This window comes from Centrocercus urophasianus, unplaced genomic scaffold (genome assembly GCF_019232065.1).
Source record: "Centrocercus urophasianus isolate 14NV4802_14NV808 unplaced genomic scaffold, USGS_Curo_1.0 seq_22, whole genome shotgun sequence".
Taxonomy (NCBI): domain Eukaryota; kingdom Metazoa; phylum Chordata; class Aves; order Galliformes; family Phasianidae; genus Centrocercus; species Centrocercus urophasianus.
Window position 1 is genome coordinate 19,074,572 of NW_024884778.1, and position 16,833 is coordinate 19,091,404.

A 16,833-nucleotide genomic window follows, 5' to 3' on the forward strand; every position below is an offset into this window, starting at 1 on the left:
TAGCAAGCTGAACTCGTTGGCAGAAAAGCAGGTCTTTAGTTGGTTGGTACTGCTGAGGATGTAGCTCTTCTGCCTGTTGGAATACCTTCATCAGCTCTGGTAAGAGGAAAGATGTGCATCCTGACAGCTAGTTGTAACTCTCTTAGTTAGGTCTGTGTAATGTGTCAGGTTCCAGTAGTTGCTTTAGATCCAGTTGGGCTCTGAGCTCTCCAGGACATCGAGGTCCTGTGTTAGAATTTCTAAGATAGATATTCTTCTAAGCAGGGCTGTTGGTCCCCAAAAAAAAAGATACTTTGCCTGTGCTCATCTTCATGTCATCTTGCATACAGGGTGGGAGGGTAACCAGGCCCAGCTATCCCCAAAAGAAATGGGGTGAAATTCTATGAGAGAGAAACAGAACCGTACACACATCTGCATGTACCTGGAGAGATAGTTTTCTGGATAGGATTTTGATATTGAGCTTAGAGGGAACATTGCTATGATTGAGAGCTGGTTGTGATTCTTTTTTAGGTTCTGCCAAACATCTGCTACCTTGGGGCCCAATGGACTTCATAGTCAGTAACCCTCCATATGTCTTCCATGAAGACATGGCTTCCCTGGATGCAGAGATCCTCTGGTAATCAGACACAAAGATTTTCCATCTCCTGTTCCTTGAAGCAAAGCTTTCTGGCTGCTTTCTTATATTACACGCTCACTTGCACACAGAATGGGGAAATGTAGTAAGCATGCGTAATTGTAGGTGTGTTCATATATGGTATTCAATAGTATAGCATTACTTTGGTACTACTTGCAAGTCTGAAACAACTTTAAGTGTTAATAAAAATGGAAGAAGCGCACACTTTGTCATTGCTAAATTTCCGATCCAAAACTGTTCCAGAACATTTGTCATGTCAGATTTTTTTTCACAATTGGTTTGAGTGTATGAAAGTAAGAGTAATTAATCAGAGCAGCTTTTTGTGATGAAAGAAATTTAGGTGGAAATACTGTCACCCATTTTAATCACAAGACTTGCCTTAAGCAAACAAACTCACACGAAGAAGCACTTTTGGGTTTGGCACTGTTTTGTCTGTGCTGGCCTTCCTCAGAAGCAATTGTCACGCATGTCAGGGCAGAGTCCCATATTCACCCCTAAGCTAAATGTGTAGGGTAGCAGATTCTGTCCTTGAAAGTGGCTGAATTTTCTGCATCTGAATTTGCTCTGCTAGATTGTGGTTATTGGCATAGTTGAAGTAATACAAATGCTCTTTTGCTGTACAACCCACTCTTTCCCTGTCTAGCTAACACATCCTGGATGCAAGTGACTCAAAGTCTTAAGAAAAAGTCACAGAATCACAGAATGTCTTGGGTTGGAAGGGACCTCAAGAATCACGAATCTCCAACACCCTGCCAGATGCAGGGCCACCAACCTCCACATTTCATAGCAGCCCAGGCTGCCCAGGGCCCCATCCAGCCTGGCCTTGAACACCTCCAGGGATGGACGGGGCATCCACAGCCTCTCTGGCAGCTGTTCCAGCACCTCACCACTCTCTCTGTAAAGAACTTCCCCCTGACATCCAACCCAAATCTTCCCTCCCTCAACTTCAAACCATTTTCCCTTGTCCTGCAGTTATCTACTCTTTCCAAGAGTTGATTCCCCTCCTGTCTGTAGGCTCCCTTTAGATGCTGAAAGGCTGCAATGAAGTCGCCCCACAGCCTTCTCTTCTCCAGGCTGAACAAACCCAGCTCCCTCAGCCTGTTCTCATATGGGAGGTGCTCCAGTCCCCTGATCATCTTTGTGGCTCTCCTCTGGACCCTCTCCAACAGCTCCCTGTCTTTTTTGTACTGGGGGCTCCACACTTGGACGCAGTATTCCAGATGGGGCCCCACAAGAGCAGAGCAGAGGGGAGCAATCGCCTCCCTGTCCCTGCTGGCCACCCCTCTTTTGATGGAGCCCAAGGAATGTTTTCTGCTTGTGCTCAGTTTGGGGTTTCTCAGCCTTCTTACTCCCTGTATTTCTCATAAAAGCAATGAGTGCTCTCACCTGCTGTAACTGGGCTGGAGTTTATTAGTTGCACCTTTGCCTGTGGAGCAGGGCAGTGCATGCTCAAGGGCATGGCTCATGCCGTATGAATTGCCATTAATGCCTTATTTCCAACCTCTAGCTATGAGGACCTTGATGCACTGGATGGGGGAGATGACGGGATGAGAGTCATTAAAATAATTCTGACTCTGGCTCCTTCTCTTCTGAAGGATTCTGGGTGAGCATGGTCGTCCTTTTGAATTTCACATCTTCTCTCTGTATCTGTAACTACTGTTGTTGTTTTATGCAGGATGTAAAAGGAAAATAACTGCAAAAACGCCCATCTAGTAATTGTAGTGTATTTTTGTTTGTTTACTTAAAAAAAACAAAAACAAAAAAACGTGTATTAGCAAAATCAGTCTGAAATTTGTTCATATGGGGATATAGACCTTCTTTGACCAGTGCTGGTGTTTCACAGTCATTAACAAAATGAGGATCTTTAAAGCTCAAAGTAGCAACAGAAGGAAGGTGAGAGAGAAAATGGAGGGAGAGGAAGCGCGAAAAAAAGCTTTCCAAGCAGAAAAGCTGTTGAGGGAAAAACAACCCACTGCTCTGTGAGAATGGATGTAGATCTGTTTCATTCTTTAATTACGGGAAGCTTGTGTGTTGTGCCAGGAGTCAGGGCTGGATATCCTGGGAGAATAATGGTAATCAGCCAGGGTTCATTTCTTAAACGTTAGATTTCTGCATGAGGGATGCTTGAGACTGATTGGTTTCTATTTGCTGTCATGGGGGATCCATTTCATGCTTGAAAATCAACGTGCTGATACCCAAATGTCTTTTGTGCCCTGGCATTCTCGTATCCTGTTGAAAATTCCTCGCCTTAATAGCATTAGAGAGATCGTTGAAAATCTGCTGTTTTAGGAAGAGGAATAGGAGTACTGAGAAGCACAATGGAAAGAATAAGCTCCTTATTTTTTGCTCGGCCACAAGAGCAGAAGTTGTTCCCCAGGTCTTCCCAGCAGGAGACATCAGCCCATGGGGATGGCTGTTAAGACATTTTTCCTAGTCCCTTTTGTGTTTGTTTTATAAGGTGGAGCCCCCATTGCGGGGTGGAAGTCTTTTAAGGTCAATAACAAGAACCACACCCAGCTTGTAATTAGTTTGGTGGGAGTGTTCAGTGTGGGACTGCTCAGGAATTCTCAAGAGAGTGTAGGGTTGGAGCTTGGCCTCTGTGCTTTGCCTGTTTAACTTGTATCTTGATAAACTGTCAAAGGCTGCAGTCCATTTCCACATGCCTGTAAGCTAGGGTGGTTCCACCTCATTGTGGGAGGAGAGTTTCAGAAATGGGCCCATGTCACAAAGCCTGACTGCAGCCAAAATGGAAAAGGTCCTTTGCAACAAGCTGTGTCCTGGTGCTTTGTCTGAAGCTGTCTGACTAGGTCCCTTTTCCCTGTTGCACTCTCCTTTGTATAGTCATGTGTAAGACTGTATGACCTGAAACCTGGTGGTGGTTTCATAACTCATCTGTGGAGATGATTATTGCTGTAAAATGTGTGTACTGACTTGTACTTTGACTCTCACTACTGGGACTTAATGTCACTGTGCTTATACAAAGGAACTCCACGTTACCAGTCCAGCATTCAGTGTTCGTGCATTTGCATCATAGAACAGCCTGCTCCATTCTGGGCATCAGAAACACAAAGCTGGTGATATTCCTACACGGGGTTCAGAACAGGTCCTCACATCTCAGTACCAGGATATAACTGCTCTCAAAGAGGAGTACCATGAAAGTTCCCCTTTAGATCAACACTTTCTCCCTCTGAAGGAAGCAGTTGGCATCTGTGTCTTAAACAGATAGCTGCAGTCTGTTTTAAGATCATTGGTTTGCAGTGTTCCGTAAAGGAAGATTTTAGTTTTTCTCAGCCTAGCAATCTAGTTATGTGCATCTCCCCACATCATTATGTGTATCTCCCCACATCTTTTCAGGAGTGTGTTTCTGGAAGTTGATCCCAGGCACCCTGATTTGGTGGAGGATTGGCTATGTGCACATCCCAACTTGCTCCTCGCCCTTCGTGCTGTTCACAAGGATTTCTGTGGCAAGTAAGTCTATTTTACGTTCAGATTTTTGCTTCAAGTATATGACTGTGTCTCGCAGAGATTAGATCCCTGCATCCTGATATACTGAATGAAACTCAGCAAGAGAAAGTCAGCAGCTGAAGCCAACCTTTAAAAAATCAGGGACTCTTTTCAACTGTCTGAACTTTCTTATATCATGAGATAATCTGGCAAGCATTTCTGAGTCAGAGTTTCTGTCACAGTAAGCATTTCTGATGGGGTGACTAGCTCTTTGAGATTACTGCCATTGGAAAGTTGCTACCTTTATATGATGGAGGTAGAACCATGTTCATCCCAGTAAGACTTAAAGCTCTGCTCATTTTTCTCCCACAGACCCAGGTTTCTGCACATCCAAAAGCAAAGCAGATGACAACTGTACCAGGAACAACATCCTTTCTTGCAGTAAGCTTTTTCGCTGGTGAGCCCTTCTTGAATGGCTTCATGAAAGCTGCGTGACAAAAGAAATCTCCATTTTCCAGTGTATGACTTTTCCATGCAGTGACAGACCCGTCATTTCCCAACACAGACTTCATCTAGAGTTGCAGAGGATCGCAGGAGTGTTTGGAAGTGTTTGAACTTCCTCAGGGAATCTCATGAAACTCTAGTTCACTCCGCTCAAGTGACTCGTTAATCTCAGGACCAAGTATAGAAGAGTTCGCAGCTCCAGATATTTCCTTGCTGTGATAGCAAATTTCAAAGAAATGTGTTAAAAATACAGCTTGCCAACATGTCGTATCACTCATTTTGCCTAGGAAGAACATCACCTTTTTTTTTTTTTTTTTTTTTTTTTCAACCTTGAGATAAATTTTAGAACATGACCAAGCTGGATGACAGTGGTCTCAACTCCAGCTTATAGTAGCTCACGAGTGTGCAGTTATAATGGGACATGACTAACTTGCACACTTCAAATTCAGGTTTCTTTTTAGGACCCTGATGCTTTGCTGTAGCTCACCAAAAGCAAAGCAGCGTTTGTTTCCTAGTCCTGCTGAATGTCATCGCTGCACGTTACACCATGATTGCTTAGGACAGACAGAGTTCTGAAGCTCAGATAAAGTGGTTTTGGTCATACATGGGTTGAGATGGATTTGTGAAGAGAATAGACAACAATCTGTGGATAAGGTAGCCCTTTCCTTTGGAATATACTCATTTGGACTAGAAGGGAGAGCCTTTTATATAGACAGTTAAGGACCACAACTGGAAAAGCACCTCTCCCTGACATGCTTTCACTCCATATTTGAGGCTGTAAAGGGTCACTCAAGAGGAAGGAGTTCTTGGTGTTGGTTAAAATTATCTGAATCTACAGCACCTGATACTTTGTGGATGCTGCCAGAAACAGTAAAACCATAGTAATAAAGGTAGTGTTGCCTGTAGGTTAAATTGAGTCTTGTAAGAAATGCTTTGCAATTGAGTTTTCAAACATGCTAGCAGATCTGAATAAATATCTGGGATCCTTAAATTGTTTCTGATAGTAATACTAATGCTTAACTTCCAGGTAAGGCTTTGAAATGTGAGACTTTACAAAGAAGGCCAGAATGACTGCTCCAGTTTCTGAGATGGAGAAGTCAAAAAGGTGAGGGAAAAAGAGTAGTTATACAAAATTTGACAGCAGGTTAAGTTTGAAGAAAGACCCAGTCTCTTGGCACCTGCAGGAACAGCTGAAGTCCATTTCTTTGTCGGGGAGGGCGACTTAGAGTAGAGTTGTATGAAACAACACTGAGAAAAGTCCTGAAATTGACGGTCAAGAACATGACATATGTACCAGTAGGATTAAATCCAAGCTGCTGCTGCTCACTGCTGTTTCTGAGGTTCTCTTCTTGACCATAGCTAGCCAGTGAAGGAAAGAGAGGAGGACACCAAAGGATCTGGATCACTCCAAATGAAAACATTTGCTGGGCCACGGGAGGTGAGCATGGAAGGGAGAAAGAAGAAGGCAGTGACCTGTGCTGTGAGTGTGCAGGCAGGCAGTCTGTCCATGCTGAACTTAAACTGCGTTGTCAGAAATGACAGGTTCTGCATCAGCAAGTTGGGCATTTGTTTGGAGGGCCAAAGCAGCTTCAGAGAGCTAATACATTTAGTCCTTTTCCCCCTGCCTGTGCTGCACTCATTCACTTCTTAATATTTAAGCTTTGGCCCTGTTTTTTTGCAGGTATCTGAACTTAGGATTCACCAGTGCCCAGCTCACTGCACTTCAATCCCCTCCTCACCCTCTTTGTTCTTTCAGTTCTGCTCATACACCGGCCTTTCATCCCATCCCACCACTCTGCTTGCCTCAGGAGTTTTCCCATCCTATAAACTTTGTACATGAAATTATGAGTCCTCATTGGGTTGTGCTACCTGCTGTGGTTTATCACAGCAGAGGAAATGGGTGGAAAGGGACAAAAAAGGTTCGGTTAGAATGTACTTAATCCTAGGTTTGGAAATCAAGTATCAACACAGCTGATTCTGGCAGTGGTGAGAGCAGATTGCGGTCAGAGAGATACTGTCTGTGGTGGTTTGTTTGTTTTTAGTAAGTAATAACAATGTTAGCGTGTTTAGCTAAGTTTGTCTGGCTTAGGTCTTTAAATTTGATTTCTGAAATGTTTTGTATGAGTGTTGACAGTATTTATGAAACAGAGCTAACAAGCACAGTGTAAATCTGCAGGTTGCTTTAGAAGCTGGGTGATAGCTACCTCGTTCCTGGAGGTATTCATGGCCAGGCTGGATGTGGCCCTGGGCAGCCTGATCTGGTGGTTGGCCACCCTGCACGTAGCAGGGGTTGAAATGGGATAAACATTGTGATCCTTTTCAACTCAGGCCATTCTATGATTCTGTGATATGGGGGAGTTAAAGAGCATCATGTTGCTTTTTTGTAGGGGAAGGCTGGTTCCAGCAGTAGGTAGCTGCCAAACTAGTAGGTAGTGGAGGCAGCTGCCCCTCTGAGAGCACTGCTGGCTGAGCTGCAGGATGCAGCCGCCTTTTGCAGAGCAAGCACTTGTTGGAGCTCTCAGTAGTAGGCTTCCTCTGAGAGATGGACTCTTGGTCTAATCCAGTAGGATAAGTGTTAAATTCCTATATTTATAGCAAAAGCAATAACAAAAATGCTTGCATTTCTCAAGGCTTGCACTGCATAGTGGTTACATGTCTCTGGAAAATCACATGATGCTGCTGACCTTCTCATATAGACAAGAATGAAGAAAAATTATCCTTCCTCCCAAGAGGCGGGATTTGTCAGACCCGCATCTGAGGGAATGTGCTGCTGTAGTACAATGTGTTCTTCACTGCTTTGCACACATTGGCCCAGGCTCCTTTTGGTACAGAAGCACTGCAAAGCTCTTTGGATGTGGAAGCTGCAAGAACCTCAGATACTCCCAGAGCCCTTGCTAAAGCACTGACTGTGTCTACTGCCTGTGCCTGTAAGTACGAGGCTGTGCTGATGCCAGCAATCTCCTGTGCACGTCAGCTCTCTGCAGCCGTGCAGCTGCTCCCTTGAGCCACAGAAGGGCTGATGCTTTACATAATCACTGTCAAAATGCATTTAATTTTCTGGCATCTCAGTGGGTCTTCGGAACTGTATTGAAACAGCAATTTGTTTCTGAAGTGATGCTTTCAGAGAGGCCTTGTTTTCCTGCAGGACCTTGATGAGTGTGGTTCAGGTGTGTATTTCTGGAGAGTGACCTGGTACAAAGTGCCTACCAGGACCTTGCTGGCCTTCCGAGTTGGGGATAGGCAAAGCTTGGTGCGTGGCAGAGCCCTGCAGATGGTGCTGTATTCCCAGCCTGTTGTGCCTGTGGGGAGCAGGCTATCTGCATGCTGGCAGTGTGGCAGGGTGCAGCCCCCCGCTCCACGGTGGACTCTGTGGATATGGTTGCAAAGTGGGGCTTTAACTCCATTCCTGTGCTGCAGTACAGGCCTAATGTAGGGAGGCTGGGGGGGCCCTCATGGCTGCGATACAGGACTGGAATTGTAGCTGCGCTGGTAATGGGAGGCCTGAATCCCCCTGCAGGGCTGCACTGATCCATGGCTTTCGGCAATCTGTCTTTGCTCTGGTGTAACTTACAAGTATACATCCTGAAATGCAAGTGCCACCCGTTTTCCTGTTCTACTCAGAGTGTGGGGTGGAAGGGACTTCCTAAGATCCTCAGAGGGTCTAAGACGTGCAGTAGGGATGAGACCCTTTTCCAGGTGCAGAGCTGGCAAATGCAGAGGGGACTCAGCCAAGGTGGCACAGGAAGCCTCTGGGGAGCCAGATGACTGAATGTGTGGGGGTACTGCCAGCAGCCAGTTCTGTGATGCAGAGCTATTGAGTACAATGGATTGTAAGAGAGCTCAACAGTCATCTAGTATAATTTCCCTGTCCAAGTAAGGACCAACTTGGCTTACATCATTCATGTTTGCCTAGTCTGACCTAAAAGGCTTCAGTGATGATTGAGATTTTTGAACATGGTCTGTTTTGAAGCTTCATTGTTTTTACAGCAGGAAAGTACCTTAGTACCTACTCGTCCTTGCTTTCATTGAAGCTGGATACTATTCTTGTCCTGAGGCTTTGCTCTTTCCTCAGAGCAGCTTCCCTGTATTAGCCTGTTCCCTTACAGTCCTTATTTCTGAGGAAACACCAACATGGTGTTTTTGTGGATCTCTTGCATGCCCTTCTTTCCCTGCCGGAAAGGGAGATAGAACATGCTGAAAGGAGATGCTTGTGCTTGTGGTGATTGAAATAATAGAGCTGCTACAGCCTCTGTTATTGTGGGGAGAAGTTATTTCCCAGGCATGGAGACCAGGCCAAAACTTGCATTAATGTTTTGTTTGTCTGGGCAAGTTTTCAAAAGCTGTATTTAAAGTTTTTGTTTAGAAACTTGTTTTCTTCTGCTGAGGGTTGCATCCAGAGGGACAAACGCCCAGCGGGAGAAGTCTTCTCTCTCACAATTAAGATGATTATGAGATACCAAGAGAGACTTTATCAAGTTTCTTCAGCCGATTGTCTCTTCCACAGATGTTTTAATGTGCTTTTAGTTAAGCATGTGGGCTTTCAGATGTTCCCCTTCCCTGTGGAGGGTCATCTCACAGCCTTTCTCTGCTGATTTTGCCTGGCAGCTGCTCACAAGGCTCAGCATGATTTGTACAGTGCCTGGTGAGTACAGCAGGTTATTTACATAGTACTATCCCTTTGCACTGGGTTCATAGCCAAATCATACTTGTCATTCAGTTGCTGAGATTTGGGACAGGTTGCATAAGCTACTGTAACATCAAGGATGTTCTAACAGCATGCAGTAGTTGCAGAATCAGGCCTGTAACCAGCTCTCTCTTGCCTTGCAGTTGCTTCTTTGTGTCAGTTGGGCTTAGGATGACAAGCCCAGGGTTCAGAGCCTGCACCTAACTGTTCCCCGCATTTGCACCAAAGATTGGAGTGCTTCTCCAGTCTTTGTGCCTGTGAGAAGGAGGTGGTGCCTTACAGGATGCTGATCTGTGTGGTGTTTGCCCCTTGTCAGTCTGGTCTCACCCATGGTGAGTCTGGTGGACCAACCTTCTGAAGGCAGAATAAATGTGTAAACAGTTTGCGAGATTGCTTGTTCACTTCAGTTTGGGTTTTTGATCCCTTCTGGAGACAGTGTGCATGGATCGTGTTAGGCTCAAGGTAGAAAGAATGGAGAAGAATGTAACAGGATGAGGAGCATGCTGGTAGCGAGTGGTGAGATCACACTGACCTGTGTGCTCTGTGCACACAGCTCCAGGGCTGGACCTCCGCTCAGACCTTTGGGTAAAATGCTGTGTGCAAATGTACTGGAACACTTGCAAAATCAGCTGTATTTAAGGGATTGTTTCTTTGCTTTAAATTGCTTTAAATTGCTTTCTCTAACACCTGAAGAAGGAGAAATCCATGTGCTGGAAGATTTCAGTGTGGGATATAGACGAGTTGGAAGGACAAATGCAGAGGAACCTGGTGGCATCTCTTCCTGCCCGTGAGCATGGCTCCAGTAATCCCAGCTCTGCCCAAAAACAGGTGTTGCTTGTGTTCTATTGTGTCTGTTTCCTGGTCAGAGTCAAACCAGCTGTTCTGCTCTGCTCCCGTTGTGAAGTGTAACACCACAGAAACTTGCAACTGGTTTGGGCCTGTGTTGGGATTTGCCAGACCTGGATTGGGATCCCTGCTGTGTGACCTTTGGCACATTATAGCTTACTCTGCCTCCTGCTGCAGTGCTTGGCATAAATATCACTTTACTCTCTCAGAATATTTTAAGAATGCCTCACATCATGGAAGCGAGGCAGTCGGTTACTGTAGAAAGCTCTGCAACTGTCCCGTGGTATTCACCTCAGTCATACCCAGAGAATGAGCTAACAGCACTGTGCTACAGCATGATCAATCAGGTTTGTTGTGCTTATTTTCGGTGATGCTCGTGCAAAACCAAAGGATGTGGGAGTAAGTCAAAGTTACCATTGCTAGATTTTCCACAAGTGCATCTCTGAGCATGATGAGAGCACGACCCAGGCAAACCAGCCTGCTGCAGAGTGCTGAGGAAGTTAGGTCTGCATCCTGTTCACAACAGCCAGTGGTGCTTTTGCAGTGCAGGAGGATTAAATACATTGTTGCTTCAGTGCTGCCACATGTGGCCTCCATGGTTTGTCTACTGTACATGGTTCACATCAGAACTGCAATTTTAAATAGCAGCTTCATAGCTCTGCGGATCTTTATCTTCAGCTCTTCCTTTCACATTTTTTCCTTTTTCAGCAAACCTGAAAAGTCACTTTTCTTTGTCTTGCATGCTCCTACAGTTTTGTTGAGAATAGGGACCAACAAGAAACTAGTTTCAGTTGCAGTATTGCAACCATAAACGTGGCTACATGAGCAAAGTTACCACAGGATATAAAGCCTTAGAACAAGCATGCAAACAATCTCATGCCTGGGGAGGAAAGTACCTCACCGCCATTAGGTACCTGATCTGGTTTCAGCTTGTTTAAGTAGTCTCAGCCTTTATTCTTTCTTCTGTGACAGCTGCAGTGTTCTGAGATCATCCTGCCCATGGTGTGGAGCATCAGGAAATGGATTCTCATCCCCCAGGCTAGAACTGCAGGGTGGTGAAGAATTTGCAGTATGGAAAAGGAGAGTCTACCATCTAAACATCCAGGATCAATGCAAATGGCATGGGAAAGGGCTCAACTGTTCTTAATGACACTTCTGGCAACCTCACTGGACTTGTTTCTCACTTCACTGCTTCTTATCCTCTTTTAAACAGTATAACCATTACAGCTGTCAGCTGGGAGGATGATAGTGCCTTGAGAGTTGGAAGTAGTTATTGCTATTCCTTTCTCTTTGCCTGAATAAAAGATGGGAGAATGTGGCCTGAGAAGGTTTGGTTTGAGGAGTCTCGACCTTGAGATGTAGTATGAGGGCAATTTTCAGTTTGCATCACTTGCAGAGTCATTGCTAAATACAGCAGGACTTGGGCATGCAAAAAAGCTGGGCGTGATGGAGGAGGAGGAGGGAGTGGAGACCAAACCACTTTGTGGTCCATCTAGAGAAGACAAGATCCTTCAGAAAGAGTGTGGTCAAACAAAACTGAGACTTACAGGAGGGATGGCCTGTGCTGCCAAGTTCCTGTTTTGCTAGTCTGAAATGAAGTGCACAGGTGCAGAGCTGAATGTCCATAAGGTACTGGCTTTGTACAGGAGGCAAACTGAGTATCTCTGCTTAATGTGTGCATGTCAGAGGGTGAATGGAACCCCTTCTGCAATGTGGATGGTTTGTGGTGGCCCACAGTGAGCAACGGTGCAGCAGTGAACTGAGCATGGCACTCTGAGCAGCCTCATTCCATCAGAAGCACAGCACTGCTCTCAGTGGCACAAAGGTGCTGCTTGCCTGAGTTTCTGTAAACACCAGTTGCAATGCTAAATGTGAGTGTATGAGAGACAAATTGTTTTTAGTGGGCTATCTTGAGCAACTCTTAGTGGAAGATTTGGATTTCCACTTGGTGCTTGCTGATGTAGTTTCAGCTGCCTACCTGCAGCTTTCTTCCTGACAGTTAGCTTGTCTCCTGTGTTTGTATATGTGCTACAGCATGGGCTCTGTGGGGCACAGTGTGCTATCAAGAGCCTGCTGCAGTGGAGTCCTGAACATAGTAGCCTGAGCTGCTACAAAAGCAGCGTTGCCCAGTGCCTTCTGATGGCAAAATCCTCACTGTTGGTCTGAAATACACATAGGTTTGTGTTGGGCTTTGATAATCCAGAGAAGACAGCTGAAGTCTGACCTCAGTGAAGTTGCCCTGCATGCTCCAGCTGGGCTGAAGTTGACCCACGTGGTGCTATGCAGTGTTTGTGTTCCATGAAACAAGGATCCCCTCATTGATTTGAGCCTTTCCAGGGACTTGAGGTTGTAAAGCTGGCAAGACTTTTCTCCTTTTCCACTGCCATTCACTGAGGATGACCTTCTGACCATCCCTTTTGACTTTGAGCTTGCTGCTTCTTTCAAGCCCTCCTCTGACCCTTTGCAAGCCAAGCACAGCATGTTTGTATTGCCATAATGCCTAAAAGCTGTTCTCACAGGTTGTTCCATCTCTCTCTAAGCTTTCAGTACTCATTTCTCCCACCAGTGTCTTGTGTAACTCTCCTTGTGCCAACACTGTTGGCTTCCATGGGTGAAGTTCCTTATGCTAGATAATTTGGAATGAGCTTGTGACAGAAAAATCCCACTTTAAAATGCACTTTACTCCTGCAATGCCTTTCATCTGATTTTGTGGCTGATAGACTTCGCTGAGGTAAAAGTCATGCTGCTATAATGTGTTTTGTTTGCAGATTAAGGCTATCCTACACTCAAACAAGACTTATTCATTTAATGTGTATGGACAGGGGGCACTCAGGCTGCAAGGAGTTTTTGTACGTCAGCTTCCAGGTCAGTGAGTTTTTAGTCTCATTTGTGTCAGCAGACAGCAGCCCTTTGTTCAGCATCATAACCTTTTCCGCCTCAGTGACACACAGATGCACACGTTTGTGATGCAGATCCTGAATGTGCAGTAAACTCCATGGATAAGTTCCATAAGCCAAGCAAAGACATTATGTGTCTTACTTGGAGGATCAGCTGCGTGCTCTATTGACCAGTGTTGAAGCCAAGATTGTGAAGGCAGTTAATTATTCATTTATTTTTGCTTTTCCATCCATCGTTGCCTATGTGAGAAAGAAAAAGGGAGTAGATAGTGAAGTGTTTGCTTTGAACAGGTTGCCTTTGTCAGTTCTAAAAATCAGGATAAATATATTAGTTAAGTATTATTTAATTTAGCAGCTGAATAACATTGTTTCTAAGAAGGGCCAGGGTGAGAAGGCCAGGATAGGTTATGAGCATGAAAGGGCCTGAGTCGTGGACACGGAAGTTTAAAGATGAAGGCATCCGGCTGCTGCTGGTACCCTGATGGCAGCAGTAACTGCTTGCAGCCCCAGTCCATGACAGCTGGTGCCTGCTAGCAGCTCCTCTTCTCATGCAGAGTGTGGAAAAGCAAGGAGCTCCTGGGAGGCACCATCCTGCTGCAGATGGTGTGCCCGCTCAGGGAGCTCGGAGGTATCGCAGTGCTGAAGAAGCTCGTGTGGGCACCTCAAGCGTCCCAGTGCTGGTTCTACACAGGAGCACGACACTTCGCTCAAGAACTGACCTGCTGCTGTTCTGGCTGAAGGGCCCTTTTCTGTGCTCTTCTGACCCAGCAGTGCCTTACTCCTCCACCAAAACCGCGCTCAGCCCTGATGCGCTCGCATCCTGCTGGGCTCTACCCTCCTGCATCCTTGCTGTGGGTTCTTGCGGAATTCCCTCCATCGTGATCCTCTCGGACTTTGTCCCTAACAAAAAAGCTCTGCTCAGGCTTCTCAGAATTAATATGCGTTGCCCTAACTCAGAACTTCCACTTTCTGGGAAGTTCTGTCAGTTAAAGCTTGTTTGTTCTTTATTTTCCCCTTCTTTAACCAAAATTAAATAGTTCACTTTTTAGATTTCCCATGAAAATGCTGTATCCCAGATTTTGATTTTAGAAATGCTTTGCTCTGTGATTTCTGAATTTTCATTTTGAATTACATTCATTTAAAGTTGTTGTACAACTTATGCTGATTTGCTAAGTATACACTGATAGTCAGAGTATGTGTATTGTGTAGGAAAACATTGTTTTGATTGATAAGATCAGCTGCTGCATAGTAGGATTGAAAGATCTTATCTTATTCCCTAGAACGGGAAGTCCATTGTTTGCTATGTAATGAAAGCTTGGCAGTGCCATTATGACACCCAGGAACGTCTTCATCTAAGAAAGCAGGTAACATTTTGTTCTGTAGTATGATGCAATTCATCTAATCATCTAAAAGAAGATGGAATATTCCACAGCTGCTGTCATGTTAGGGCAAGGCAGTAATGATATATGTGGTATAAAAACCTCCAGGATAAAATATGTGCAATTTGGATGTTCTGAAATAGAGCTTCTGAGCTGCCAAAAGCAAAGCTGTTCCAAGTAGCTTTGGCAGGAACGTTTATATCAAAATCAATGCTCTTTATAAAATCAAACAAATGTCTTCCTAAAAGAAGCTTTTCCCATCAGAATACTTTGGTGGTGTTTTGTTGTTTTTTTTTTTTTTTACTAGTTGCCTCTGTCCCTGTGAAGGTAGTGAGTGTTTGTTATGCTTCTTTGCACCATTATTACAGAGTACTTAGCTTTCTCATCAGTGCTCAAACCCAAATCTCCATAGTGAAAGTCCTAAAAATTCCTTCTTTGCACAAGCTGCTCTTCTCTGGCTCCCACACAGGAGCGTGCTGTTCAAGCAGCTGCCATCTTTTCTGCCTCTCACACAGGGAAAGGACAGTGTGAGCTTGCTGCTGGGCCTCTGCCATCCCCCTGCTCTCCCTGTGCAGGGGAAATAGCAAACATAGTCATGCCTCTTTCTCTTTTCTGAGGTGCTGCCCGAACAAGCAGTACAGATGTGTTCCAGTAAAACAGGGAGGCTGGAGCAGGGGTGATAGCATATGTTAACTGGGGAGCTTCAGAACTGTCAGCTCTCTAGTTTCCTTCCCTGCTACACTTTGCATTGGAAGTGATGCCTAGCAGGTGAGCTTCTGATGCTCAAGTGGAGGAGTGTTTCTCTGGTTGCCTTAATGCAGTCATCACTGCAGACAATGGTGGGGGGCTACGGGTTGGGAAACTGAATTGTAGTGTGGCTCACAGCACAGGTGAAAACCTGTGAAATCAATCTCAAATGAAATCCGTGAGGTTGTTATGCCGTATAGTTGAAACAAACTGATATTGTAGAGACAGATTACTCGTTTGTCTTAAGCAAACATTTGCTTTGGGAGTAGCATCCGCAGTAGATGAGCAGTTCTGTGAGGGCTGTGGCATGGCAGAGGATTGCAGTGACAATGCAGATTTTTCATGGCAGTCCATGTACAATCCGGACATCAATAGTTACAAGATATAAAGTATTCCAGCAGAGAAGCAAGAGACAGTTAGCAATGTGCTGCCCAAACCAGTCTGCCTATAGCAAGATCAAGCTGCCATGTTCATCCACACTGCACCAATTTAAAGACTTTTTTTTTTTCATTTTTATTATTGGTAACAGTGGGGAAAAAAAAGAAAAAAAGCAAAAAAAAAAAAAAAAAAAAAAGCCATACTTAACAGGGAATTCTAGGCTCTCCAGAAGTCAGAAATAAAAAAGCTGACGGCTTTGTTGCAGATGGAGAGATGAGAAGATGAGTGGCAGTTCCTGAGTTAGTATAGAACAGGCAGATTTTCTGAGCTGGTTTATGCTATGCAGCCTTTAGGCTGTTATTACTGCAAGGATCTGGGAGCAGCATATGAAGGCAGGCTATGAGGGCATTTCCTGGAACTGTGCCACTGAAATAGTACTGGGCAAGTTCCCATGAGCGTGCTCATCTGATTTTTATGTCCACAAGACAACAAGATGTCCCCATTTGCATCAGTTCGCAGAACTAGATTAAGGTTGGGAGAACAGAGGAATTCTTTGTTCCTTAAGCTAAGATCTGGATTTGGCTACATTCAAATTGATACTTTATGCAGGTATGAGAATGCCTTTGCTTGTTATTAACCTGTGCTGTGTGTGTCATTTTTGCTCTCTGGGTTTGTGCTCCAAGCGAGCCTTGGAAAGACCAGGCCAAAGGCTGCAGTCAGAGAGACATCCCAGCTCAGGTTACAGCACCAGAAACTGCAGGGAAACCCCAATGTAATGAAGTCAGCAGGATTTTTTCCCCTTGAGTAGGGAGCTGGCGATTCGTTTGTAGGGACACATGGGGACAAGTGGCTCACATTAAGAAAAGAACGTCCCTGTTGCTTGAGGCAACTAGGAAGCTTCAGTGGATAAATGTGGCCATTTGGGATGGGGTTCGTCTGCGTCTTGGAGCTCTGGAGTCTGGTTAAAGGCTGCGTAGTTCTGAGTCAGACAGAGGTCTTGGATTTGGGGCCCTGATGGGGCACTGGTCCTGGCTGACCTGCAGAAGGTGCAGGCAATTGGTGGTGAGCAGAAAAGCCTATCAACAGGGGAGCGAGGCCGAGGAGAAATGGAACTGGCGGAATCTGCTGCGAGAATCTGCTGGCTTCGAAGTCAGGGAGCAGAGCAGTACAACTAGTTCACTGTGTGGGAGCTCTGCAGGAGCACAGAGAGACACTGGGATCAAGCGCAAGCAGCAGCTGGGAGCCTTGCCCACACAGGAGCCATCTGGCTTAGGTGCTAGCAGGGTGAGAACAGGGAAAGAGCTGGGTGCTATGGAGGCA

At 45.3% G+C, this 16,833-nt stretch overlaps 1 protein-coding gene across 9 annotated transcripts in view; it reads left to right on the top strand.

Moving 5' to 3' along the window:
• HEMK1 (HemK methyltransferase family member 1) overlaps positions 1–16,833 on the top strand; it is a 70,343-nt gene that overhangs the window by 26,385 nt on the left and 27,125 nt on the right. For 4 of the 9 annotated variants that reach the window (XM_042823364.1, XM_042823365.1, XM_042823363.1 and 1 more), the window contains exons 7-10: positions 511–616; positions 2,142–2,237; positions 3,989–4,102; positions 4,451–4,845. The exons of 1 other annotated variant lie outside the window; for it this stretch is intronic. In XM_042823364.1, coding sequence (XP_042679298.1) covers positions 511–616; positions 2,142–2,237; positions 3,989–4,102; positions 4,451–4,487 — 353 coding nt within the window. In that variant the 3' untranslated portion in view covers positions 4,488–4,845. Of the gene's footprint in view, positions 1–510; positions 617–2,141; positions 2,238–3,988; positions 4,103–4,450; positions 4,846–5,609; positions 6,794–12,880; positions 15,650–16,833 lie in introns of those variants that run through there. 4 more of the 9 variants (XR_006169678.1, XM_042823358.1, XM_042823361.1 and 1 more) reach the window with 4 other exon arrangements.